Genomic DNA, 26,419 nt, shown 5'->3' on the forward strand with positions numbered 1-26,419 from the left:
AATAATCCAGACTGGAAACAACCCAAATTGGCCCATCAGTAGAAGTAGTATACCCTGGTACGACTGTCAGCCCTGGTAACCCCAACTATTTTTAATATTTCTTTCCAGCCCCTTAGTTGTATTCTAGCCCAAGATTCTTTATACCATTTCCCCCTCTACTACCAGATCCAGTTGAAGATATTACATTTACTTGTCATGTATCTTTTTATTTTATAACAGTTTATTTTTACATCATTTTGTACATTTTTTTTTTCCATCTCAATTGTAATCCCCACGGGTTTCCCATCACCAAGTCACCCGTGTGCCATCACCATAATCCCATGCACTTCCCTGCCCCCCCCCCGTTTTTGGTCCCATTCCCCACTCTACCCCCACAAAATATCTCGGTATATGGCTGTTCATTATTCTTGTTATTTTCTCGCCTGGTCCATTATACTCCTGCTATGAGTGAAACCATCAGATATTTTTCTTTCTCTTTCTGGCTTATCTCACTAAGCATGATCTTTTCCAGCTCCATCCAAGTTGCTGCAAAAGACATGTGTTTCTCTTTTTTGGTTGCTGAGTAATATTCCATTGTATATATGTACCACATCTTTTTAATCCAGTCATCTACTTTTGGGCATTTGGGCTGCTTCCATGTTTTTCCAATTGTAAATAAAGCAGCAATAAACATGGGGGTGTAATCAGTATTTTTGTGTCTTTTGGGTAGATACCTAGGAGTGGGATTGCTGGGTCGTAGGGAAGCTCCATGTTAAGCAGTTTGAGGAGCCTCCAAACATTTTTCCATAGTGGTTGTACTAGTTTGTATTCCCACCAGCAGTGCAGGAGAGTTCCTTTTTTTCCACATCCTCGCCAACATTTGTTGTTGCTAGTTGTTTGAAAATGTGCCATTCTCACTGGGTGAGGTGGTATCTCATTGTGGTTTTAATTTGCATCTCCCTTATTACGAGTGATGTTGAACATTTTTTCATATGCTTGCTGGCATCTGCATTTCCTCTTTGGAGAAGTGTTTTTTTAGCTCTTCTGCCCATTTTTTGATGGGATTGTTTATTTTTGTTGAATTTCGTCAGTTCTCCATATATTTTTGTGATCAGCCCTTTATCACTACTTTTGTGTGAGAAAATGTTTTCCCAAATGTGGTCAACTCTGGGGCAGGTAGGAATCGAACTCATGTGGAAGTGGCTTTAGCTTCTTAGTGCTGTGCTTTAACCCACTGCGCCACCAGGAAGGGCCTGTCATGTATCTTTTTAGTCTTTTATTTGAAATAGTAATTTGCCTTTGTCTTTTTAAAAACAACTTTATTAGGATATGATTCAAATGCCATATAGCTTACCCTTTTTTAAAATTTACAAATCTATGATGTTTAGTATATTCACAGAGTTTGCAAATATCACCGCTATCTAACTCCATAATTTATCACCTGCCACCCCTACTTCCCAAACAAATTCTGTACATGTTAACAGTAATTCCCTATCACCAACCACCACCCCAGGTTCATCCATTTTGTAACAAGTATCAATTCTCATTTCTTTTTGTGATTGAATAATATTCCATCTTTTAGATATACCACCTTTTGTTTAGCCATTCATCAGCTGATGGGCATTTTGCCATTATAAATAATGCTATGGACATTCTAGTCTGTGTTTTTAGTGCTGTAGTTAAAGTTCTGATTGAGGACTTCCTGTCTCACTATAGCACTGACTAGATTGAATCTTGGATCAACAGACAGAGCTAGCATACAACTGGGGGGCTGGATAGAAGTTTTAAATAAAAGTTGGGATTACCAGGGTTGACAGTATATCAGTAGTATACGTGTTGGTGACATCTCACCGTAGTGCTACCTCACTGTAGCACTCAGCAAAACTATGTAGGCCATTGCTTCCTGCAGGTTTTGTAGTGGAACACACGTAGTCAGAGAAATAATTGTTAGAGAGACATGACCTTGGCACTTTTCTCGGCACTTTTCTATCACTCTGAAATGGTCTGTAACTAAAAAACTTGAGGAGTATGAATCTGGACCATTAACTTCTATTTGCAACTATTGTAGATTGTTCAGCTCCTGAGGTCTTAGACCTTTTACCTGCCATATACTATGCCTCCCCATAAAGTGGACTAATTTTAAGACTTCCTGTCTTCTCCTTCCTGCTTACCCTTTGTGGGCGATGCTGTTACAAAGAAGTAATGTCATAGTGATCTTGTCAGTTGACTGTGGGAGTTGTAAGGCCTGTAACTCCCTTTTTGTGGGAAGTGGCCCAGAGTTGTGTTTACCTGAGGTCTGAAGGAAGATGAGCTATCTTCCCCTTCTCCCCTTTCACTCTGGTCAGTCAGATTGGGTGAGAATGAGCAACCCATTAGCCTCTTGAAGATGAATCTATGTTGTATTTCCTGGCAGGAAGCAGCCAGCCTTCAGGGACCAACTGAAGAGAAGCTGCCGCCAGAATTAGTAGATGAGTTTACTGGCTAATGATATCCTCACTCCCTGGAAACTTCCCATGGCTAGAGGTTATTTGTGAATACAAAGAGATTGTGTGGGTACTCTAAGGAGTTGGGGTAGGAACACATCCAGAATAAATACGCGTTGGTGACATGCAGCAACTCTTCCTTGACTTCCCACGTCACCACTGGAATTTCTTTTCCTTCTTCCACTTTCCTGCCACACTGAGAAAATACCTGTGTCCACGTTTTATTTCTCTTATGATGTCGTTTTCATTGGTGTTTCCATTATGGTCTTGTTCCCAATTTCCAGAGCAAAAGAGCCTTGCCCAAAATGTTCAAGCACTGATATCTAAGTGCATGAGCCCCAAGGCAGGCAGGCCACTATCAAAGGGGCATTTCTCATCCAGTGTTTTTTCCTTTGTGTGTGAATAGGTATATTATGGATAAAATCTCCTGACTTTTATTGAATGCCACCTTTTACTTTTTTTTTTTTTAATAACTGCTGGCACAACCTTGAGAAGGGTAGGGGTGTCCTTTATTTAATGTAACAGATTGTTTGGCTGGGCGCCCAAATTTTGGTTTCTGTCATCAGTTTATTAAATGAAGTTTCACAGGATTGGATTAGAAAGCGGAATTACAAAAGATTGTATGCCCTTGCATTGGTAGTTTACGCTTAGCAATGGGAAATTCCTGGGTGGAGATATTTACTTAACTGGCATTCAAACACAGGTGAGTACTGAGCTCTATCTCGTCTCCTCCCAACCTTTACAAAGCTCTTCTTGACACATGTATGTCTAAAGAACAGTGACGTAAGATGGGAAACTAGATTGCTTTGACCACAGCTATCCTATGAAGTCATAATGGGGTTCTGTGCCCCAGCATATCCGTGTAGTCTTTTGTTGCATACGTCAGTGAATTGTGCTTCTCAGTTATTGGGATTATAGACATTAAGAACATGATCGCCTGCCTGGTGATATACTCAGAACCCCAGACTTCCAGCAGATGTTAAAACACAATCCCAAGAAATAGGTTAGATAAATCTTGGTATTGTATGTGTGTCCAAATTTTGCTTATTCTCAAATTCTGCCTTCCAGGCAACCTGTCCTTTCTGACCTTCCTGGGGTGGAAGAGAAGAATCCACTTCCAGCCACTTGTTAGGAAAATATTGATGCCTGGATTCCTCCCCCCAGAGATTCTGATTTATTATTCCATAGTGCAGCAAGATATTTAAGAGCTCCACAGGTGATTTTAACCTGCAACCAAGGTTCAGAACTACTACTTAGGCAAAATACTCCTCTACTGATTAATCCTGTATTGCCTTTTCCTTTTTCAGTGAATAGTACAATTTGCACAGTACTATTTTTCCACATACTGAATTCTCACAAAAGGTAAGAAGGCTTCCTCCTTCCTCACAAGTATTCTGTCGTTTTGTCTCTGCCACTTACCTGCCCATTTATCTGTAAATTCACAGCAGCCTGTGTTCCAGTGTTGGCCACCTCTTTATAGCCACACATGTCCAGGCTAGGAAGGGGACCTTATTTCTCATCTTTTGAAATTCATGGCTTCTTGTGCCTTTTTAGAAGACTGTTGAAATTTATGAAATGTTTGGAAATTCCTGTAGGGTGTGGAAAGCACTATTCTGTGGAACCTCCAGTCTCTCACCACTAAGGAATTGTGTGATTTTGGGCAAATACTTAATGTGTTGGAGAAGGGATAATATTAACCTACCAGAAGGGATGCAGTGGACTAACAGGGAGGCCTGCTTCAACTCTGAGGTACAAGCCGCCTGAGGCTGACCTCCCATTCTTTTTTATTTATTTATTTATTTATTTGACCTCCCATTCTTAATCCTACATTATTTTCAGTTTGCATGCAGCTTTGGCGCCTTTATAAATTTTCTAGGTGAAACATAAATTTAGTACATCTTGACAACTGATTGAATATTTGAGAGGACCAACGGCGGCTGTAGGACAGATTTTTAAACTTGCCTGATTCTCAGGCCCTCTGGAGCACTTATTAAACATATTTTGTTTCCATACTAGACCTTACGAATCAATCTTCAGGGTGGGACTGGTGGGCCTTTCTGTCAAGTTCCTAAGTGATTCTTGTCTTTAGACAAAAGTGGGAAATTGAGCAAAGTAGGTGTTTGGTAAGTGAACACGTCTAGTCTATGACTCCATTTACTTCTTCCTAAAGTTTTACAGTCTAGGTAAAGTCCACAATCCCAGAATTCAAAAGAGCACACGCTATTTGCAAAGGCAAAAAGGGATGTTTACATGCTTAACTGCTGATGGTAAATGGCAATAGGCTACTTTTCAACCTATGTGGGTGAGATTACAAAGTGGAGCTTTGTGAGCATAATTCTTAGGGTCTGTGTCACAGACTGTATTTCAGATAAGGTGGTGAAATTAGATATTTTGGTACTATAATAATGGGATTTCTTTTTACATTTTAAACAGATAGGTTTATTAGGACTGAATTTCTGAATAGACAATCCTGTGGTCTGTTTTATGCTAAATTTCACTTTTGTGACAAACTTACTGTATTGGTAATGATTTTGCTTTTCATTTTACTTTTGAATGTAGTCTTCGGCATGGCCAGTGACATCTGGAAGGGGATCACAGCCCTGTCCTTGTCTGTACTTGTATTGCTCTGTGTGGAATACATTTGAGAGCCTTGTGCCTGGGTATCAGAAGGGCCTGCTTTACAGATCTCTGCCTTTTCACACTACTGAGTCATGAATCCCATGATCATGTATTAAACTTATTTATGTTAATTATACAAAATAATGTTTGCTTAGCTACTGCAAAGCATAGTTTTCAATAATGTTGACTTCATACTTCTTTCCTCTGAAGAATGTATTAATTATAACTGATTAAGAGATACATGTACTTGAACTTTCTGTTGCAAAAGATTTTATATATTTATGTATTTATATATGTGTGTTTTACTGAAATAAGAACTTCTGAAAATTACTAAAAAATATAGGAGAACATCACCCATAATGCCAACCCAATTCAGATTGTTTCTCTGTGGACTTGCTACCTTAGTTTATTTTACTGTGCCTGGCCCTTCCAGTTTATAAACTTCTTAGTTAAAGTTGAACCTGTATATATTGCTTATTTTACTTGATAATTAATTTATCTAAGGCAGGGACAGAATAGGGTATTTTAATACTTGATTAAAAATTTAAAAAACTTATTTAAGTTAATGATTTATACAAAATGTTTATATACAAATTATTTTTCAGACGTTTTAGAAAGGGCGGGTTACTTTAATAGTGCAATCAAAATAGCCATTTTCATGGGCTCTTCAGTGGGGAAGTGATTTATGTAATAAGTGTGTGTCAGGCACATGGCCTCCAGTCTCCTGGATCTTTCATTTCCGGTCATATCATATCACATCATATCACATTTGATGAGGAAGCACATCAGATGGTGTAGAACCCACTTTCAGACAACTAAACTTTTTGGATTATAACTAGTCTCCTCTTTTATTTTCTCTCCATTTCAAACTGTAAAATTACCAGAGTGAAGTTTTTCCCAAGATTGTTCCCTTGTGCTTTTATAAAGCTCCTGGCTTAGGTGGCACCATTCTGCTTCCTGCTCTCATCTGCTCTTGCAGGAAAATCCGCACATCCCTCTAGCTGTGTTCATGCATTTTCTTCACCTGGGGTTTTATTCCGTCGTCTCTCTGGCAGTACATGTCCTTTGCCTTCACACCTTCCCTGAAGTGTGCCTTATCCAGGAAGGCTTCCTCTGATTTGATGTATATCTTATAGCATATTTTCTTACTACATTTGCCCATATGCTACTTTTCAACAACTATTAACTCATAACATCAGGGACCTGCTATCTATGCACCCTACAGTGTCCCTTGTTAATTTAGAAATCAAAGTGAACTTGGTCAGTCCAGACATGGATATGTCTAAGTGGGAAAGGAAGACTGATAGGAAGGCAGGCGCTCACTGCTGCAGGTGGCATGCCCGAGCCTGACTGACTTCACACTGGATTTGATCGGGAGCAAAGTACAGGGCTCTCCAAAGATGACAGAATCATCTCTTCAAAAAGAAAAAAAAAAGGCAAACAATACAAACAGCAAGTAGAAACACCACCCTCTCAAACTTCAGTGTCGAGCAAGTGTTTTGTGGGAAATCCCTTTTTTTTTTTTAAACTCACAGGTATTTATTTTATTATGTGGGAGGCAACCCATTTTTCCTTTTGTTGTTTAAATTGTGTGGGAAATGCTTAAAAAAAATTAGCCAGTAGAGTTACGGGGAGTTATTTCATTTTCCACTCTACCTTATTTCTGCATAGGATTTGTGTCCAGCTGAGGAGAGCAGGCCATGGCTCATTTGCAGTTGGCACTGGAGGACAGAACCAGGTCCCCCAGTGGAGCTGTGTGGGTGTCTGTCAGCACCCACAGTAAAGCTCCTGGTGAAGGCAGCTTTGTCCCATGTGCAGAGCTCACTTTCTGCTTTTAGATTTTGAGCTCTACTCTTTGGAGGTTCCTCCCAATTAAAAATAGAAACACCATCTGATCCAGCAGTCCCACTTTGGGGTATTTCTGAACACCAGATTATAAAATTAATTCCTGTCTCATTAGCTTTCTAAACAATCTGGTGTGAAAACACTGAGAAGGGGTTTAGGGTGTTAGTCTGTGGTATCTGGATCATCATGGCCTTTCAGGACTAATGAAAATGTAAGAGCGAATTAATAACCTCTGCCTAGTTTAATCATGTATGAATCACCAAATTGCAAAACATTTACTGCTCTGTTCTCAAAATCTCCTCTTGTATGGTGATAATCAGAAAATTTTAAAGGTTGATCCCAAATCCATGGTTCACTCTCTCAAAAAATTCTGGAGTGGTTATGATTACTCATTTTAACAGCAACAGAGCCCCCCCCCCCAAAAAAAAAAAACTAGAAACTGTATTGAGGATAGGGAATAAGCTTTCAAAACAAAGAGGCTTGCTTATAATCAGGAGGAGAGAAATGAAGATGAGTATGAAAAGAAGGGAGAGAGGTGGGGGAATCAGCAAGATCTCTCTAAAAATCACACAGAGATTACAGCTAGAAGACAAGACGAAGCCAGAGTCCAAGGAAGGACATGAAGAGGAGAGTGGAAAAGGTAACTTTGGGGTGACATGGAACGTTCTGACTCCCAGAGTGGGCTACACAGGGGGCCTTCAGCCTCCTTGCTGCGCTGTGCCCTGTGGCCAGGTCCTGATCTTGTTTCCCTGTGGTGCTTTGTCCCGTGGTCCAGTGTCCTGACTTCATAACTCCCAGGGCCTCAGGGGAAGTGTGAGGACAGATGCAGTGGCTTAAATTAGCACAGCCCGGAGCGGGAGCCGGAGCGGGATGATGCTGCTGCATCTTTCTCTGCCCTGCCTCCCTTCCTTTCTTCATTCCTTTTCTGCTGGAGCCCCACAGTGAGCTCCCACATACTGAGGCACAGGCAGAGACATGGAAGTCGTGGTCTCTGAGCTAACCTTGGAAATCCCCCACCACAGAAGCTGTCTGAACAGCCCAGCAGTTACCCTCTTTCCTCTCTGTTGGAGGGTGTGAGTCTCAGCTCCTCAGTGTGACTGCGGAGTGACCACATCAGCCCTGTCCTCTGTCCCGTTAGCAACCTGGCTGAGACCTGAAGTGCACCGACATCTTCATATTCTTTGAGAAATAACCCTTAGTTGTTAAGTGATTAGAGGATGCCTCTTTTTAGAGGTCAGGGACATCCAAGTCATTCTTGTCATGATATTTTAGCATTTTCTTGGGGAGTTGAAATTAGGAGCAAGGCCCCGAGAATCCTGGTCTGTTGTGGTTTTGGGGTTTTTTTTTTTTGCCCCCCTCAGACAATGTACCATAAATCTAACTTGTATCTTAGATCCTTAGGGTTAGTTTTGGCATCAAGAGGCAGAGTCAGGTCAGAGGAAGGTGATGGTTACCAAGAGTCAAGCGTGTGGTGGGGTTCTTGTTAACAGCACTTTTGTCAGGTTCCTGTTAATGGCACTTTTGTAGCTACTGCTTTCCATGCTGGCTGTGGAGCGAGCAGGAGGCCCTGTAGTTACCCCTGAGCTGGCTGGTGTCCCCTCTTTTTTTTTTTTTTTTTTTTTTTTTTGAGGCCCCAGAGTTATTTTTAGCCTCAGGGCCTTGGAAGCAGGTGTGGTCCAGGCTTGAAGGCCATGCCTGGAATGTATTCAAGTCTTGTGGGTGTGTGTTTAAGGGCTGAGAATAGTGCTGAGGCCGCTGTAGGGACTTTGTGCGAAGATTTGTGCTTTTCCAGTGCGAAGACTGAATGTCACACTGTGTTTCATTAGTGAGGCTGTAACTAGTTCATTTCGGAAGCTATGCATTGAAACACATTTTAAGAGTGTTAAGAAATATACTAATTAAAAAAGAAAACTAGCTAGAAAGCCTTGGCTTACAGAAGAAAACTTTTAAATTCAGAGTCCTACCACAGCTAACCTATTTTAAAATTCCAGGTTTATAGTCACAAGTGTGTGTTTTTAAATTTCGTTTTCCTAATCTCCTTCCCCCCAGACATTATTGTAATTGGAAGTAATGCTTTCAGAGGTTTTTGTGAAGCAGAAGTTCAGCTTTTACCTGAAAGGTAAACATCACTTTGCCTATGTTGTATTTGTTCATCTTCTTACCCTATTTGAACCCCCACTTTTCTTAACAGGAGGGTGCAGTCACTGGTACCTAGCTAGAAGTGTCCTGTCCTTTTTCTAGGATTTTTTTCTTTGCAGTTTCCAAGATTCTATAAAACAATATTAAATACCACCTTTAATTGCCCAAGTAAAACTACTGTGACAGTTTATATTTGTCTGCTCTGTGTCTGTTTTGTGGAGGTTCTATTTAGGACCAATTCCGTAATTTGATCTTACACCCTGAATATATCATGATCATCTCTCATCCTAAAAGGTAGCCTTTTATACCAGCATGTTTAAATGTTGCGTGATGCTGTACTTCAAGGTTTCTCATCATCTGTAAGTTAATCTGTCCCTATATTTTAATTGGAAGGTAAAGCAGTTTCTTGAAAATCACTTTGAAAAGATCCTTGTAAGCTATTTTCCAATTATCTTCAGGAAGCTATAGTTTGGCTTTCTAGTTTTACTTATTTTAGTATTAAGAGGTTTAAACCACACCCAATTTTGAGATAAGAAAATATGGCCAACACATTAATAGGCAACTGAAACACAGTGCATACAACCTTCCTGACTTGGGAGTGGTTTTTGTTTGTTTGTTTGAGTGTTTTTTTAACCAAACAACAGACCTCAGAAATTCTGTCAGAGTCAGTCACCACCTATGAGGCCTAGTTGCTTCAGTCAGTGTAGAGTCAAGACAATTCAAGGATAAACTGTTCTTGCCTTCAGGTAGCATCGTCTGCTCTTTTTTTTCCTTTGGCTCGTCTAATTTTTCTGTTACTGAAAATCTATTTCAGGCACTGCTATAACCCTGTTCAGTGTTATCTTTTTGCCTATTCACTTTTACAGGAGGAAACAAAAATTTAAGGCCCATTTTGATTTTAATAAAAATAAATTCCTCACCTGTTTTTATCCTTTCCATAAATTCTCTGAGTATTTGATTTGTAGCCCGGACAAATAAGGTTTCTCACCGAACAACCTCACTGAACAGGTCTTTTAAGCAGCCACAGCCATGGATCCTTGTCCTTCTCTTGAGAAGGTCCTCATGAAAGTTCATGAAAGGCTGTGTTTAAAACAGATGAACTTCTGAGGTGTAACCCTGCCTCCTCACAGAGTCCACATTCCCACCAACAGGCATGGTTCTGGAGCTTTCCAGCCCCCTCCCCGCCCCGCCACCCCCCCACCTCTGGTGAGCAGAGCAGATGCATGTGAAAAAGGGTCTCACACTCCCTTCTGGGAGACACCCAGCTGAGAAGCCAAGGTTGTGATTGGGGAGTTTAAAAGAGTGAGTCCTCCTCTGAGAAGCGGAGAGAGATGTTTAATAGAATAGCTTTAAAAATGACCTTCATCTTTGAAGAATGTTCCGGTTGCGCACAGGCTTTCAAGACTGCAGGTACTAAAGGAGACCAAAACATCATGTTTTACCTAATTTGTAAGTATTAGTAAGTATTGGATGTTGTGTTGTTCTCTTAATTGAAACAGACTCTGCCAGTTCCCCTTATTAAAATCATGTTAGACATGTATTTCTTGACAGTAAATTCAGTAGTAGACTTGACTCCATTGATGTATTAGTTCTGACAAACTTGGATGTCAAGTGAATTTCAGTAAATAAAACTCCACTGTTTCCTGTTAAAAAGTCACAGATTCATTTCCACAGGTAACTGAATAGAATCTACAGCATAAGATAAATTACACACAGAAAAACGTTTAAAATTGTATATGAAAGGGGGACGTTTACATTAGTAAATGTCATAGTTAATGTTATTAATATTAACATTTTATGTTAATTTTATACTTATGTATTATGTAAATTAATTCTAAACATTAACTAGTATCACAAAATATAAAGCCCCAATCATTAGTCAAAATGGAAAATATACCAAAATTAGCCTTTAAGAGATTTACTCCTTTCATTCCTTGATTTATGGTCATTTATTATGGGATGCTGCCTCATTCTATCTCTGTCCCTTTAAGTCTTTAACTTTAATTTCTGAAAGTGGAATACTTTGCACATATTTTGGTGACCCCATGAAGGTTTCTGGCATTCAGTATGATCAGCATTAATTTACTGACTTTTGAATTGTCCCTCAAAAGACGATTCCATGCTTCTGGAATGTCGTATTTTTTTTTCATGTCTCAAGTCAGTCACTGTGGAAAATACTGTCCTTAGGATGCCATAGATGTCAGGCTTAGGATGTCAGGCTGACCTTTCAGGCACTGTTAGCAATTGCTCTTTAGCTCTTGGGTCCACAGGTAAACAACTGATTGCAGAGCCAGAATGCTGAGGGGCAGAGGGGGTTGTCTTTGAAGGTTAAGGATTTCTACATGTTTTGTTTAGATTTCCAAAAGTGTGTGTGTGAATGACCCATAGTTACAGATTGCATCAGACTCTAATTAAATTTGGAAATAATCAAATTGGAGTATTTTAAGTAAAAGAAAAAGGTATAGGGTGCCAAACTGTATACACTATGTAATAATCTGAATAAGGAAGGAAAAAATATATAGTTGTGTCTATTTAAAAAAAATCTTGGGAAAAAAACTATTCAGTGTTTCCAGGGCACAAAGGATCTGGCAGATGGAAGACAAGGTTGGGGTAGGACGTGGAATGTATTCATTGTCTTCATTTAAATGCATTTGCTGTATTTATACAGCAGTTTTTAACAGCTTTATATATATGACTGACAATCAACTACATATTCATAGTATGTGCCATTTTTATACTTTTTATTTTAGGGACCTTGTGACTATATCACGTACTAAAAATAGAAATTCAACATTGGCTAAAAAAAAAAAAAAAAAACAGATGAAAGCTGACTTGCCCTGAGTTTTGTCACCTGCTTTTATATTTTTGAGGTTCAGTCAGAGTTTTCATTCCTTTGACTTGTAGAAATTTTAGAGGTTTTAATTTCGTGGTTTTGCCAACAGTATAGCATAGTCTCTTGTCATCTTTTAAATCCTAGCTGATACAGAAGATTTGGGAAAAAAACCTGTCATACACCTGCCCCCCTTTCTCACGGTTTTGACATTCTTCAGGGAATGTAGAGTAATTTCTAAATCAGGATTGTCCCTCAGGGCGAGAACTTAACCAGATTTCTCTAGCAGTAAGTGGAGGAGGTTTAGGACTATTGTCTCCCCATCCTCCATGCCCTGGGCAGGGCTCTCTCTGACATAATCTGTTTAGGCTACAGAAAATCATACCTGGGGCCTAGAGAGGAACTGAGGAGGGCTCCAGCTGGCCCCACCACCGTGGGAAAGGGTGTCACTTTATCCTCATTTCACCTTCCCACCTTTGCTTCAGTTACCTCCTCATGTTAGGGTCACTTTGACCAGACCTTTTTCGGCCCAGGAAAGCCTTTTTGTATCTGAAACTACTAACTCTAGCCCTCTGGGTAGGAACGACCATTTTCTGTATGGTAGGTTGTTGCCTATCTTAGGCTTCGTTGATTTGGGTTTAGAAGATTTGGTTGAAGGGAAGCAAAGAGAACTTTCCAGTTCACTGTTTGCATGTTTTCTGTCTTCTCCCTCTCTTTGTCCTTTGATCTGCTAACCTAGATAACTGTTTTGTCTCATCCGGATTTTATCACGGAGAGGAGCCAGCAGACTCAGACTCAGTGCCATTATTGGGGTCACCTTGCTCTTGGTCTCAGATTTCCACTTTCTGTGCCAGCCGGGCAGCCTCCCCAACAAGTCATGTCATTCTCTCTCAGTCCACTTTCATTCTGAGAATAGGGACTTAGAAACACAAGGTAACCCAGTAGGAGGAGCTCTGGTTTGGAACTCAGACAATCTGAGCGCAAGACCTGCATTGCTGTGAACTGTGTCACTGAGATGTCAGGTCCGATTCAATGCTACATCCTTGCGAGGCGCTTTGCAAAGCCATGTGTGTTGACTGAGTCAGACAGAGTTCCTGCTTTCATCTGTGGAAAATAGAAATGACTTTGTATCTCCTTGGCCATAAGCTGTACAGAAAATACATTTACAGGCTATATCAGTTTCTTGAAAGATGAAGTAGACAAAAAATGGTTAATATTCATCTGGTTTGTACAGTGTGGGGGTGGATGAGATGATTTCTCAGGTGCCTTTTCTCACAGGTGACTCTGAGAAAAGGCACAGCTAAGTTTGAAGCTGGACTCTAGAAGATGGAGTTGCTTCTGTCTCTGTGTCTTCTAATGAGCGATGTCTTAGATTCCAGGGGCAAACAGCTCTGTTCAACATTGGCCATTCAGGTCATTTTCTCTCCTTTCTCTTTATGATATGTAGTTGCTTTTTTTTTTAAAAAAAATATTTATTTAGGCCCTCCCTGGTGGCGCAGCGGGTTAAAGCACTGCACTAAGGAGCTAAAGCCACTTCCGCATGAGTTCGATCCCCGCCTGCCCCGGAGGAGATCCACATGGCGTGGCAGACCTCTCCTGACCCGCCCGCTGCTCCCCTCAGCAGTGTACTTCGTCGATCTGCCTGTTCTGTTCCTCGCTCTGTCCCTGGTGAATCCTCTCAACCTCCACATCTCTGGCCTGTACCCCAATTCTGTATGAATAAATAAATGAATCTTTAAAAAAATATATTTATTTATGCATACATGACTAGGGTACATAGCCACAGCTGCAGGGACAAGTGAGAGGATTCACTAGAGACAGAACGGGGACCAGAACAGGCAGACTGACAAAGTACAGTGCTGAGAGGAGCAGCAGGCAGGTGAGGAGAAGTGCCATGCGGATCACCTCCGGGGCCAGGGATCAAACTCGCACTGAAGCAGCTTGCTTGCAGTGCTGCTTCTAACCCACTGCACCACCAGGGAGGGCCCTGTAGTTGCTTTTTTTGCTTACTCGCTTTAGATAATTCATTTCACCCTCAGAATAAACTTTTTGAGAAGACTGGACCAATATTTTATCTACATTTTCTAGAAGAGGAAACTGGTTCAGAGAGGTTAGATGCTTTGTCCGGAGGTACTTAACAAGTCAGTTTTGAGGCCACTTCTCTATATCTATTTTCCTTTCAGTTTCCAGTTCTTTTATGCACACACATACATATATATAGAATTAGGAAGTAAGATGCCATGATGCTAGAGGATTTTACCATCCTGACCTGCTATCACTTCCAACATGTTTTCAGTATCTTAAATCATTTATGAAGCAAGGAGGGTCTTCCTTACTATAGTAGTTCAAATTGAGTATCTTATGTGCAAAACAATATGAGGCTAAGAAATATAAAGCTTCTGCTTTCAAGTAGTTTACCTCTAGAGGTTGAATGCCAGTAGTAAGTATCTGGTTTTATGTTACAGATTTCATGTGAACAGAAATGGAGCAGGGCAGAAAAGAATCTGAGGAAGTTGAAGGTCAAGTTGAGGTCCAAGCTATGAGCACAAAACTCCGAGCTAGTACTCATTGTCAAACAAGTTGACTTGAGGAGCTTGGCAAAAATAAGTGTAGGTGGTTGTCCTAGAACCCCGTTAGGGTGTGAGGTTTTCAAAGGCTCGGACTCACTGATACTCTTAAGAAGGGCACAAGTAAGTGACAGGTAAGCCTGTGAAGGTGAAGCAGCTGAGGTGAGGGTGGGGCAGAGTTGTGAGACCATGTTGGTTGTGCCTGGGTCATAGTCCCAACCTGGTCATATGCCTCTAGCCGTTGGTATGACAAGTGTATCAGCCACATTTGTACTTCCTCTTCCTTAACTGGCAGCTGATATTTAGAGCCTCCTATTTTCCTGCCTGTTCCCTACTTCATGAGAGCAATTTAAAGGGGTTGCTGGTGTGTGTGTGTGTGCATGTGTGAAGAATGAGTATCCTCTAACATGTGTGCACACCCCCCCCCTCCTCGCCCCCTACTGTCTCAGTAATGCTTACTCCATCAGAAACAGTTTTGTTTTGTTTTGTTTTGTCCTGAAGATATGGCATTGCTCACCTGGTCCTAGACTGTTGTTTACTGTGTCATTTTCAAGAAATAAGCATGTGGAATGGAGGAAACCCCTTGGAATAATAGTCATTCCAGCAGCTCTTTATACATAGCGCGCTTAATGTTGCACTGTAATGTATTTAACAGTGGGCCCTGGTTTATCAGCACTCATTTATGTGTCTTTTGTTGTTGTCTTTTTTGAGTTTTCAGATTTTGAGGTACAACTGATGAATCATTAGTCACATCTGTTTATCCCTTTTGTTTGTTTGTCCAAGTGAAACTGTGCATTCAGGGTGGGATCAGGTAAATGGAGTAAGGATGCTGTATCTTATACTGTCTAAGCTGATGGCTCTTTCTTTTTTTGACCCGTGTTTTCTTCCCTCCCTCTCTCCATGTAGGCTTTTCAGTTCAGTGTGAAACTGTTGGCGCGAGGGAGCAAAGGTGGAGTGATGTAATGCTCTGGCTGCCCCACAGCATCTTTTGTCGCGGGATGGTTTTTCCAGTCATCTCTATGAATCAAATGTGAGGGGCTGCTTTGTGGAAGGAGTCCTTTGCAAGAGCACATCCACGGGAAAGAGAAAGAGACATTCACTTGGAGGGCTCTTGCTGAAATGGGTTTAACTCTCCTTTTGCCAGTCACCACCAGCCTGACCTCATCCGTTTTTAGTACAATGGAGCGGCTGAACCTTTGAGCTCAAACCTCCCCCCCCTCCCCCCCACGCCCCCGTTACATCATCGTGGCAAATTAGAGGAGGAGGTGGGAAAGAGGACTGACTGTTGTCATGGCCCATGAGATGATTGGAACTCAAATTGTTACTGAGAGGTTGGTGGCTCTGCTGGAAAGTGGAACGGAAAAAGTGCTGCTGATTGATAGCCGGCCATTTGTGGAATACAATACTTCGCACATTCTGGAAGCCATTAATATCAACTGTTCGAAGCTGATGAAGCGAAGGCTGCAACAGGACAAAGTGCTAATTACAGAACTCATCCAGCATTCGGCCAAACACAAGGTAAAGGCTTTGTTTTTCCTTTTTAAAGAAAATGGGCACATTGTCTGGGGAATCATTTTGGTTGAAGCCTCATTTTTATGGGGAGATAAAATTTGAGGAAATTTTGGCTGCATTTTAATTTTGATATTTAATTAGCATACCTGAAAATAATTTACCAACTGTGTGGTCACATTTAAGGATTTTCCTAAGTGTTACAAAAAGATTAACTTATTTTAATTTGGTCAAGTTATATGTTTACCTCTTAATGGCCTAAGGTTATTTTATTAATTTCAGCAATAAAAATTGTTAGCATAACAAATATGTTTTGCCATCAATGATTACTAATTATGTATTGACATAACAGGTTACTAACAATCAGTACATTAATATATTATTTTGGATCCTGCACATATTTCCTGAAAAGAAATCTTTTTCTTCCTTTTTAAGAGCCTGGGAAAGAATGTAATTATGTTAGAAGGGCTTTCCTTTTTTATTTGTGGGAAGGTAACATTGGTCAAGACTTAAGAATATTGTCTATAAGGAAAATTATTCCTGGCAGATGAGAGTAGCATCTTTGTGGTCGTTAAGGCTATTTCTTTTCTTTGGAAATAAAAATGAGTTGATGTTTGAATTTTACTAAATGACTGACTTCTTTGTTGTTATATAGAAACCATTTTTTACATGTTTTTTTAGTTCAAGAAAGGTGATGTTTATTTTGCTTGTTCTTTTGTGAGCCTGGCCCTTTCACAGTGTTAAGGATTTAAAACCAATGGTACCAGTTCGGCCTTGAAAAAGTGGATTTTAAGTGCCTTTAAACCTTTGTGGCATATTTGGTTTTCTGGTAAGGTGACTGTCTCTCATTGTTACTAGATTTTTAACTGAAACCCAGAAATGGTTACAGCATCGTCAGCCCCAGCATTTAGGGGGTGTCGTTGGTGCCGTCCCACCTCACAGCCTCCCATTTGCCCTTCAGGTGGACATTGACTGCAGTCAGAAGGTTGTCGTATATGACCAGAGCTCCCAAGATGTGGCCTCTCTGTCTTCAGACTGTTTTCTCACTGTACTTCTGGGTAAACTGGAGAAGAGCTTCAGCTCCGTTCACCTGCTTGCAGGTAAGGGCTGGGAGGGGACTGAGCACTGGGAATGGTGTGGAGCCGGATGTAAGCAGTTTCTCACCTGTGGACTCAAAGTACAACAGGTCATCACAACAGTGAACTTAAGGCCTGGCATGATTTCTTTACAACTTTCGATGACTTCATTCTTCCATATCCCCTGAATGCAGTCATTCTTCCACATCGCTTGGTGTAATTTTGACTTAGTCCAAATGCCTCTTCACTAGATACTAATTAGCCCAAAGTGCTAATTAACCCATGAGGCCATGTAGATAGGGTAAAGCCTATCTACAGTGGCTTCTGTTGGGTATTTTTCCATTTCCTGGTGATCAAAGAGCCCCAAATATGTACAGCTACGTTCCTGTTAATACACCTAGTTCCATCCCACCACCCTGAGGAAAGTATTAAAATACAGCCTTAGCCATTCATCCTTAAAGTAGACCCAAACCATAAGCCCACCATGCTTGCACCTTATGAACAGTGAGCCTGGGAGAGCATATTCGCAGGTCATTTCTTCTCATAATGAGCATGACTATTTTAGAACGGACTCGATGGTGTATTTTGGTTTGTTTGATTTTTTTTTCCAGCTAAAAAAGAGTCTAAACTTGCAAATGCTAGGCAACCAGATGATTTAATAAAGTATATTTTACATCTGCCCCGAAGGAGGGTGGCGTGGGAGTTCCCACTCATCAAATTCCAAACCAGGGTGTTCATCCTTTCTTGGCTTGTTTGCAAGCCTTCCTAAAGCCCTTCCAGCCACACTGGCTCACAGTGCGGGGCAGACAGTTGACAACACACAGCCCCTCTGGGACCTCAGCAGATTCTCCCTTTCACTGGGAGATCTCAGGAAAGCAAAAGTCTGGATCACTGTCTTTTTCCACACTGTAAGTGCTTTGTTGCCAGGAGAAGACAGTGGATGTGAACATGTTTTTTTTAATCAACTATTGATTGGTAGAAAGAATAACATTTTTATGTCAGGAGAATAGGATGAATCAGGTGGCAACTTAACTAACACTTTTCACCTCTGCAGGTGTGAGATTTCCAGGTCTCCAGTTCTGTCTCATTGGCTTTTGCTTCAGTTCTGAAGAAACAAGGGGTAGCTTCCTGTCTCTTCCTTCCCTCTGTCGCCACACCATTAGGGGTGCAGCTTCCATATTTCTCAGATAGTATCCTTCAGTGAAGCCAGCTTTTCTTTGGAGACACTTTTCAGAATTCTGTTCTGAGAATTGTGCTGCTAACCTCTGTCTCTTCTTAGAGGTAAATGTTGTATTGGGAGGTTCACTGTGTTGCAGGGGACAGCTGTGTCACAGGGGACAGCTGTTTCATTCATGTTCTGCTCAACTCAGGTGAGTTCAGGAACTCAGTTCATGCTTCTTGAAGCCTCCCTGAGGGACTTTACCTTGGAATCCTGATCCTGGGATTTGTCTTAGATATTTGTCACAGTGAGTGTTGATCTCCCTTGTCCTGATTTGAGGCGTTTTTCCTTATGGGGTACTCTGACTTGACAGTGTGGCCAAGCAGATCCACCACAGAGGGATGAGCGTATGTTGAGGTAGCAGCCACAGGTGTTTCGTTTATTGAGCGCTTTCACTCCTCTTTTCCAAAGCACATGCCTTTGTCACATGGGACAGTTCTTATTAGTCATGTGTGGCTTGGAGGCACCTTCACGGGGCAATGAGGAACTATGGGCTCAGTCCGATGAGCTCGATCAGCCCAGGAACACATGACTTGCCCCTGACTTCAGATAGGAGACGTTGTCTCAGCCTAAACAGTCCCTTGACTCAGTCCCTTGAGGCCAGACACAAATACATGAAATATATTGCTAGCATACATCACCCTCCACAGCCTAGAATCCTGCAATTTTTTAGTTTAGGTAGTAGCCTCAGTGCCTGAATTTCCTTGTTTGGGAGTTTCTGAGCAGACAGTCACTTAGGACAAGTAAAAGAAGGTTCTGGATGATTAAAAGTCCCCTTCCTCTCAACCATCCAAAGATGTCTGACCCATTAAATATTCCCTTGGCTTGAGAGTTGTTCATCAGGGTAGGCAGAAAAGTAGTACAAGTGGAAGGAAATGCTGGAGGCGGAGTCTGGCCTCAGTGCTTGGCAGCCCTTTTTTTTTTTTTGCCTAGGACCAGCTGCTTGGAGGGCATCGGGGGATCTGGGAGAGGAGGATATATCGACACATGTTTCCAAAAAAATTGTCCTTGAGAGTGAAGGGGGAGAGAATTGCAGAAATGCATGCTTGCTTTGCATAGGTGCTACAGGAAATGGCGAGGTTATGCCTGTCGCCCTCAGTAGTTACGGATGCCTGTCAGTCTCACGTGAACATTTTAACAAAGACCAGGTGGTTTTTCCAAGTAATTTCTATGTCAAGTTTTCAGCTGAGATTATTCAGGAAGAAAGTACCAGCAATGGGAGATGGTTTTTATGGTCATTAGGCGTGGAAGTAAAGACCTGTGACGCAAAATCATTCATATTCTCCGACAGAGAAAGGACCCTGAGGTAGGAGGACAAGCATGAGGGAGCTAATCTTGTCAGTTACCACTTTACCAAGCGACAGGGTTCTTTTCAGTCACACTGACAGCTGACACATGTGAGATCCGATTCTCAAGTCTTCTAATCCTGAAACGTAGGACCTGTTCTTCAGTGGACTCTGCCTATATTGATGGCATCTGTGGGTCTACTTGGATTCTCTTTTTCAAGCTAAGCACCCTGTCATGTTCATTTTATGTTCCCCATAAGCTTTCAGAAACTGTTGATATATAAATTAGGTTTTCACTACTTCTGTATCATTTCTTTTACTACTTCAGAGTGTAAGTGATAGTAATTAATGCAATGAAACTAAATGTAACAAAAATTGAAATTGTTTTGAAGTAAATGATTTATTTGTTAAGTGTATTTTGTTTAGCGAGAACAAACATACCTGCTATGGAAAAAGAATCCAATATGAAAATGTTTCCATCCATTTAAGTAGATAAATATGATTTTAAGATCTAATAAATATACGTCTACATCTAAACAATGCCTTAAGTGTGAGCCTTAAGTTCTGAGCTTTATTAGAGTTAACAGGTCAAGGGACCTAGTGCCACTTGGGAAGATACAATCCTTGAATCCTTGTGACTGAGAATGGGTGAAATAACTTATGTAAAGATTTATGTCAACATAAGGGCCCTCCCTGGTGGTGTGACAGGTTAAAGATCGGCTCTGTGAAGCTGTCCACAGCTACCTGCCAGGGAGCTGACCCACATGGTGCAGCAGACCTCTCCTCACCCACCCACTGCTCCCCTCAGCAGTGTATTTCAGCAGATCCATTTGTTTTGCTCTTCACTCTGTCTCTGGTAAATCCTCTCACTCCCCATACCCCTAGCCTGTACCCCCATCCTTGTATGCATAGATAAATAAATCTTAAAAAAAAAAAAAGATACGTTAATGTAAGCTGATTTTTCTACTAACTGGTAGTCAGACTCCAAGTTGAGACAAATCACAGCATTGTTTCACTCCCAAAGATTAAAGATTAACTTAATTATCAAGGGCAGCTTCATCTTCACAAAGTAAAATAAATCTGGATCTCTTGAAGAAATTCTCCATTACCATTAATGGTTAGGTAATGGCAAAACCGTTTTTGCCTTTTTAAAGATATTTTTTCAAGTCAGTTACTGAATAAACACAGTTGAAAGGCATGCAGCTTCCCACAGTCATCTTTAAAAACAAAATTTAAGAATTCAGATTAATGGGGTGACAGGATAAGTGTGTCCTAAACATTTATTTTATAAAGTGATTTTATAACCAGGGGTCCCATGTTGAGGATTGTACAAGATAATACATCCCTATGAAGCCTTTTAAAAATTATTATGAGCTGGCCCTCCCTGGTGGCGCAGCAAGTTAAAGCACTGCACTGAGAAACTAAAGCCACTTCCGCATGAGTTCGATCCCCGCCTGCCCCGGAGGTGACCACATGGCGTGGCAGACCTCTCCTGACCCGCCCGCTGCTCCCCTCAGCAGTGTACTTCGTTGATCTGCCTGTTCTGCTCCCCACTCTGCCTCTGGTGAAGCCTCTCACTGCCCCTGAGCCTCTGGCCTGTACCCCAGTTCTGTATATACAAATAAATAAATCTTTAAAAAAAAATTATTATGAGCTAAAAAACAAGTCAAATGCTTAGCAACACTGACTTACTGATCAACTTTTTCCCCCTGAACTTTAAGAAAACAAGTTTTCTTTAAAAAATAATCATGTTTCTTTTATTCACTCTGTCATTTTATTCTACTTACCTTTTTTTCTATTACATTGCTAAGAGTACCAGTTTTGAAAATAATAAACAAGCTTTTATTTTGTGCTAACCAAAAAAAAAAAAAAGAAAAAATGGTTTACTTTAGTAGAAATAAAGATCAGCCTACAGATGAAAAATACAGTTCATTATATCCTTCTTTTTCTTCACTCATGAGTAAAAGCAAAAGGGACCCATGACCGCTCATTCACTCTGCAGCTCTCATTTCTATCCTATGTTGAGCCACAGGATAACGATATAGCAAAAAGCCATAAGTGAATCTCACACTTCACCCTTTCATAACTGGGTCCTGAGTGACTCTCCCAGGTTCTCACTGTGCACCTCAAGTCTGTATCCCTAATAATTTCAGAGCCTTCTGGGATTCCATCAGGATTCTGGGCTGGGATCAAGGGTGCCTGTTTCAGATCAGGCTGATCCTGAAAGGTGCTTTTTGTGGTAGCTCTTTCTTAGCCTTTAGATATCAGAGTCATATTCTCATTTTACATGTTTTGGAATGAAGCAATATATAAACGTATACAGTATATAAAAATATTAAAGCATTAAATTATGGTAGCTAGGGAGATCACCAAATGAAAGTGTAAACTGCTCTGTGCTGAAATGTAGCCCTGAATAATGAGAGAAGATACCATTTATTAAGTGCTTACTAATAGGTGCAGTATTGGGTGAAGGCCTATGAACTTCTGTAAACATTTAGTCTTAGATTATTGTTTGCCATGGATAAAGGCCAACTACATACTTCTTTGGGTTAGATTTGCCAATCTTAGTTAGAACTACACTTTAGTGAGTAAAGATGTATTGACGCTATATATTTTCAATTTAACTGAGATCTACATTCAGTCAAAAGTTCTGTATGAAAATTACATAGCTGTGGTGTAATGGAATCCATGACTGTGCTTCCTCATGGGAACAGAGAAGAACCTGGTCCTTCTTGTTACAGATTTTACTTTATGTGCTGTTGTCATCAGTTCTGTGATCTAATTTAGTATTTTTTTCTGCCACTTTGTCTAGAGAAAGGAAATCTTCAATCACTGTTTTTCAACTCCTATAGTAGCTGGTACAAGAGATAAAAACTAATGGTTTTTAGTAAAACTACTCTATTTAGGAATCGACTGGCCTAGTGTTCCAAAAGCTACAGCGACCAAGAACCATTGAAAATGGACTAAAAATAGGTGTTGTTTTACCCACTGGCTGCCACGTCTTTGCCGAGCCTCCGTTTGCGTGAGGTTATTCAACTTGGATCATCTTTTCTGCAATTGCTACCTGCCAGTGTGGTAAGCCAGTCTGCGTCCCTCCCTAGCTCCCAGTGGCTAAGCCATAATGCCTCTTTTTCAGAAATGGACTGCAGACCAGACTAAAGATAGTTCCTTGGTTCCTTCTCCACAAAACCAAAGCATCCTAGATGACAGTGGTGACATCAGCATTCCCGCCTCTGTCATTTATGTCCTCTGGAGACTGGCCAGCTCAGGTTTATTCTTTGGCTTCTTCATGCAGCCAGCCTCTCAGCCCCTGAGTTTATGGCCCTTGTGTGGCTGTGCCTGGGTGGGGCCCTGGCTGGTGGGTGGGTACCAGAAAAGCAAGAGGCTTGTCCCTGTTCTTGAGCCTGCCCAGCTAATGGTTCATTTGGGGAAACATGCCTACCTTGGACAAAACTGGAAAATATATGATCATGTGCTAAGCTGTTTGATACAGTGATAAGGATGATTTCTGTAGTCTGCAGAGCTTGGGGAAGTTTTGATTATGGTAGTGGAATTTTCACCGAACCTTGAAGGATGAATCAGGTTTGGGTAGGGGGTAGAACTTGGCATTCTAATTGTAGGGGGAAGCATGATTTAAAATGTCAGGAATGAACACAGATTTTAGAGGACACCAAGCAGACTTGATTGGGAAGGGGAGAAACGGAAAATAAAATCAAAATTCATGAATTTTTTTAAAGATTTATTTATTTATGCATACAGAACTGGGGTACAGGCCAGAGATGTGGAGGGTGAGAGGATTCACTAGGGACAGAGTGGGGAACAGAACAGGCAGATCGACGAAGTACACTGCTGAGGGGAGCAGCGGGCGGGTCAGGAGAGGTCTGCCATGTTGATCTCCTCCGGGACAGGCGGGGATCGAACTCATGCAGAAGTGGCTTAAGCTTCTTAGTGCAGTGCTTTAACCTGCTGCGCCACCAGGGAGGACCCAAATTTCATGAATTCTTTAAAGTAGAAGAGGACATTATGAGCCCCTGGAGGTTTGGTGATCACAGTTGTAGCATTTTTTAGACTCCAGATCTTTCTTCTGACCTGTTGGGTCTGTCTGCTCTCTTCCTCTTCTGCAACCAGCCAAATCAAGTCAACATAACCCTGCTTCTATAGCTCCAGGAGCTAACTGGTCTGCTCACATCCTCTGACTTGGCACTCACATTGTAGCTAATGTTTTGTTTTTATTTTATTTTTACTTTTAGAATGTCATCCAGATTATCTCACCCCCCAGTTTAGTATGCGCCAGTCCTATTAGGGTAATTCTAAGACCCTTAGTGGACTCACCCAGCCCTGCAGTGGCTGGATGCTGCATGCCCCTCTAACTTCATCGGATGCCACTTTAAATCCTCAGCGTGTTTTCTGTTTATTGCAACCCTGCAGTTCAGTGCTCTGTTTCTGCAGGATCAGCCTCTCTGGACTGCACAGAGATGTTCCTCCCCTGCCTTGAGCTTCCTCCTCTCCACCACTTACGTAGGTATCTCCTGCTAGATCCATGTGATTGCCAAGCCTTCCCTAGCAACCAGGCAAAGTTGGTTTTCTCTGTTATACACATTTATTTGGCCACTTAACATCGTTAATGATTTATCTGATGATTTGATTGAAGTTTGTCCCCGGAACTGTCAGTCCTGGAGAGGACATTGGCTTGGTCACCACCTAATTGCTATGCCCTGGGTCCAGCTCATAGTAGGTTCTCACTCAGTGTCTTTTTGAACTTGTGTGAACCCCACGGTACTCTGGAGGCCTTGAGTTGACCAGACAGGTATCCTTCCCTTCCTCGCTGCTCTGTGAAGTCTGGGAAGCTGTGCAGTTGGCCAAAGAGGAACATGGTCTCTAGAAGGCGAGACACAGAAGTCTTAGGGAAGAAGTCCGAGAGCCAGCTACCAGAGAAATCAGAGTGCTCTGGGCTTCACAGAGAAAGGCCTGAGAAGTGAGTTGTCTGGTGATTCACGGACACTTTACAGTTCAGTCAAATTTGATTCTTTGGAGTCATTCTCCAGAGACCAGGCTCATACCCCTTTTCCTCTTGACTCATAGTTTCCCCCTGACAGATCACCTCATTGTGACAAGCCCTGTAGGGGGTCACTGTAGGCCCAGCAGCAGGAACTGTGTCCACCTGGAGTGTGGCTACAACTGGTCTGTTTGTCCTTTAAGGTCCGTGCCCCGATTCCTTGAGCTTTGGTGCTGCCACAAGACTCACTCGACCATTATGGAATCCTGAACCACTGACGAGCACTTGAAAAAAATTTTCTTCTTTTCACGTATCGTCCCTGGCAGAAACACTGAGGATTCGATGTTGCTCTGAATCCTCCTTCAGCTATCCTTTTTTCCATTAGTAGCAGAAATGCATTTTTCTTGCCCTGCTTACCCTGAGAGTCTTGGGGGCATTGTGATCCAGGAATAGGAAGCAGATTCTGGGCCCCCACCCATGCCAACATAATTTTCGGCTTTGAATGGAATCAGGAAATCCTTTGAACACCAAAAATACACAAGTCTTATTTCTATCAACAGCTATTCATTTGTAACAAGGATTCAATAAACATTTATTGAATTCTAATTATGCTCCAAGTACTATGCTAGACATTGATACAGTTCCAAAGGTGTATACAGTATTGCAGCTGGAAAATAAGAGGTTTTTCTTACACACACATCATTACCACCAGATGATTGCTATAAATTTGATAGAAGTTCTTACTTGGCAAAAACCTACCTAGATTTGCTGGTTAGGGACGATATTTTTTTTAGTATGACAACCTATAGTTTAAAACTATCAGAGAGCACCTCATTGTAAGGGAACACTATATAGTGAAACTTCTTTCAGTAGTGAGTGTATGTGGTGTTCAGAAGGCTCTTGACAAAAAGTGTATTTTTTTAATCGTGGTAAAAAGAATTCTGGAGGAGATTGCTATCGTAGAGATGTAATGTTGCTCTTGCTTGTGGTTTGGAGGGAAATGTAAAATGGGCTGAAAAGATTGAATTGCCAAAGGCCTGAGTTGGGAGAGCACAGGTGTGTTATGTCAAGTGATCCATTTGCTCTTATGTAGGGTTGGTGGCAGGCAAAAACAGGCTGCATAATAGATTGGCATTGGATTATGAAGGATTTTCAATGGATGGCTAGGAATTTTGGATTTTTTTAGTGTGTATTTGAGAGCAGAAAATAGATTAAAACTTTGTTTCAGGATTCTTAATCTGGCAGCAGAGTAGAAATGAATTAGAAAAAGAAATGAAAGAGTGGATCAGCACTGTTATAGACTCTGCCTAAGAGTGAGAAGTCCAAGGGTCCTCGACTGGGACTTTGGCAGCAGACAATAGAGACATTCTAGAGACCAGTCAGTGAGCTGGCAAGCGATGGAGCATGGTTGAGGTGATGGAGAACAGATAAACGTGAACAGGAATGAGGCTAAGGTGCATAGCAGGGGAGTGGGAGATGCTGGCTTTGAATTTATTTTTAAAATGCCAGTAAGTTTTTTAAGTGAAAATGACCAAAGGGAGTTGAAAATGTCAGAATGTGAAATGTTAGATTGGAATTTGGGACATCAAGCCCTGGAAGACACACTTGGAAGTCTTTATTTTTCAGGTGAAAAATGAGCAAACGTGATCTTCCTAATAACCACTTCCTTTGTGCTGATAAAAGTAGAGGCTTCTCAGTCCTTGCACCTCAGAGAGCCCCAGATGCTGTGGTCTTCACACCCGACAGTCACGGAGGCCAATGGGGTTCCCTCTGCGTCTGGCTGTCCTACTCACAGAGTTGTGGGTTTCATTCAGCCAAGTGGTGGATTGAAGCCATACTCCCTGTAATGGGTTATTCTGTTGCATGCTTTA

The 26,419-nt window shown here is 41.4% G+C and overlaps 1 protein-coding gene across 1 annotated transcript in view; it reads left to right on the forward strand.

Annotated features, from left to right (window-relative positions):
• DUSP16 (dual specificity phosphatase 16) overlaps window positions 1-26,419 on the forward strand; it is a 71,435-nt gene that overhangs the window by 22,804 nt on the left and 22,212 nt on the right. Inside the window, exons 2-3 of the mRNA XM_004693269.2 lie at window positions 15,369-15,980; window positions 16,933-17,071. Coding sequence (XP_004693326.1) covers window positions 15,753-15,980; window positions 16,933-17,071 — 367 coding nt within the window. The 5' untranslated portion in view covers window positions 15,369-15,752. The remainder of the gene's footprint in view (window positions 1-15,368; window positions 15,981-16,932; window positions 17,072-26,419) is intronic.

The sequence above is a fragment of the Condylura cristata genome, unplaced genomic scaffold, assembly GCF_000260355.1.
Source record: "Condylura cristata isolate star-nosed mole 26May11 unplaced genomic scaffold, ConCri1.0 scaffold00036, whole genome shotgun sequence".
In the NCBI taxonomy this organism is placed as follows: domain Eukaryota; kingdom Metazoa; phylum Chordata; class Mammalia; order Eulipotyphla; family Talpidae; genus Condylura; species Condylura cristata.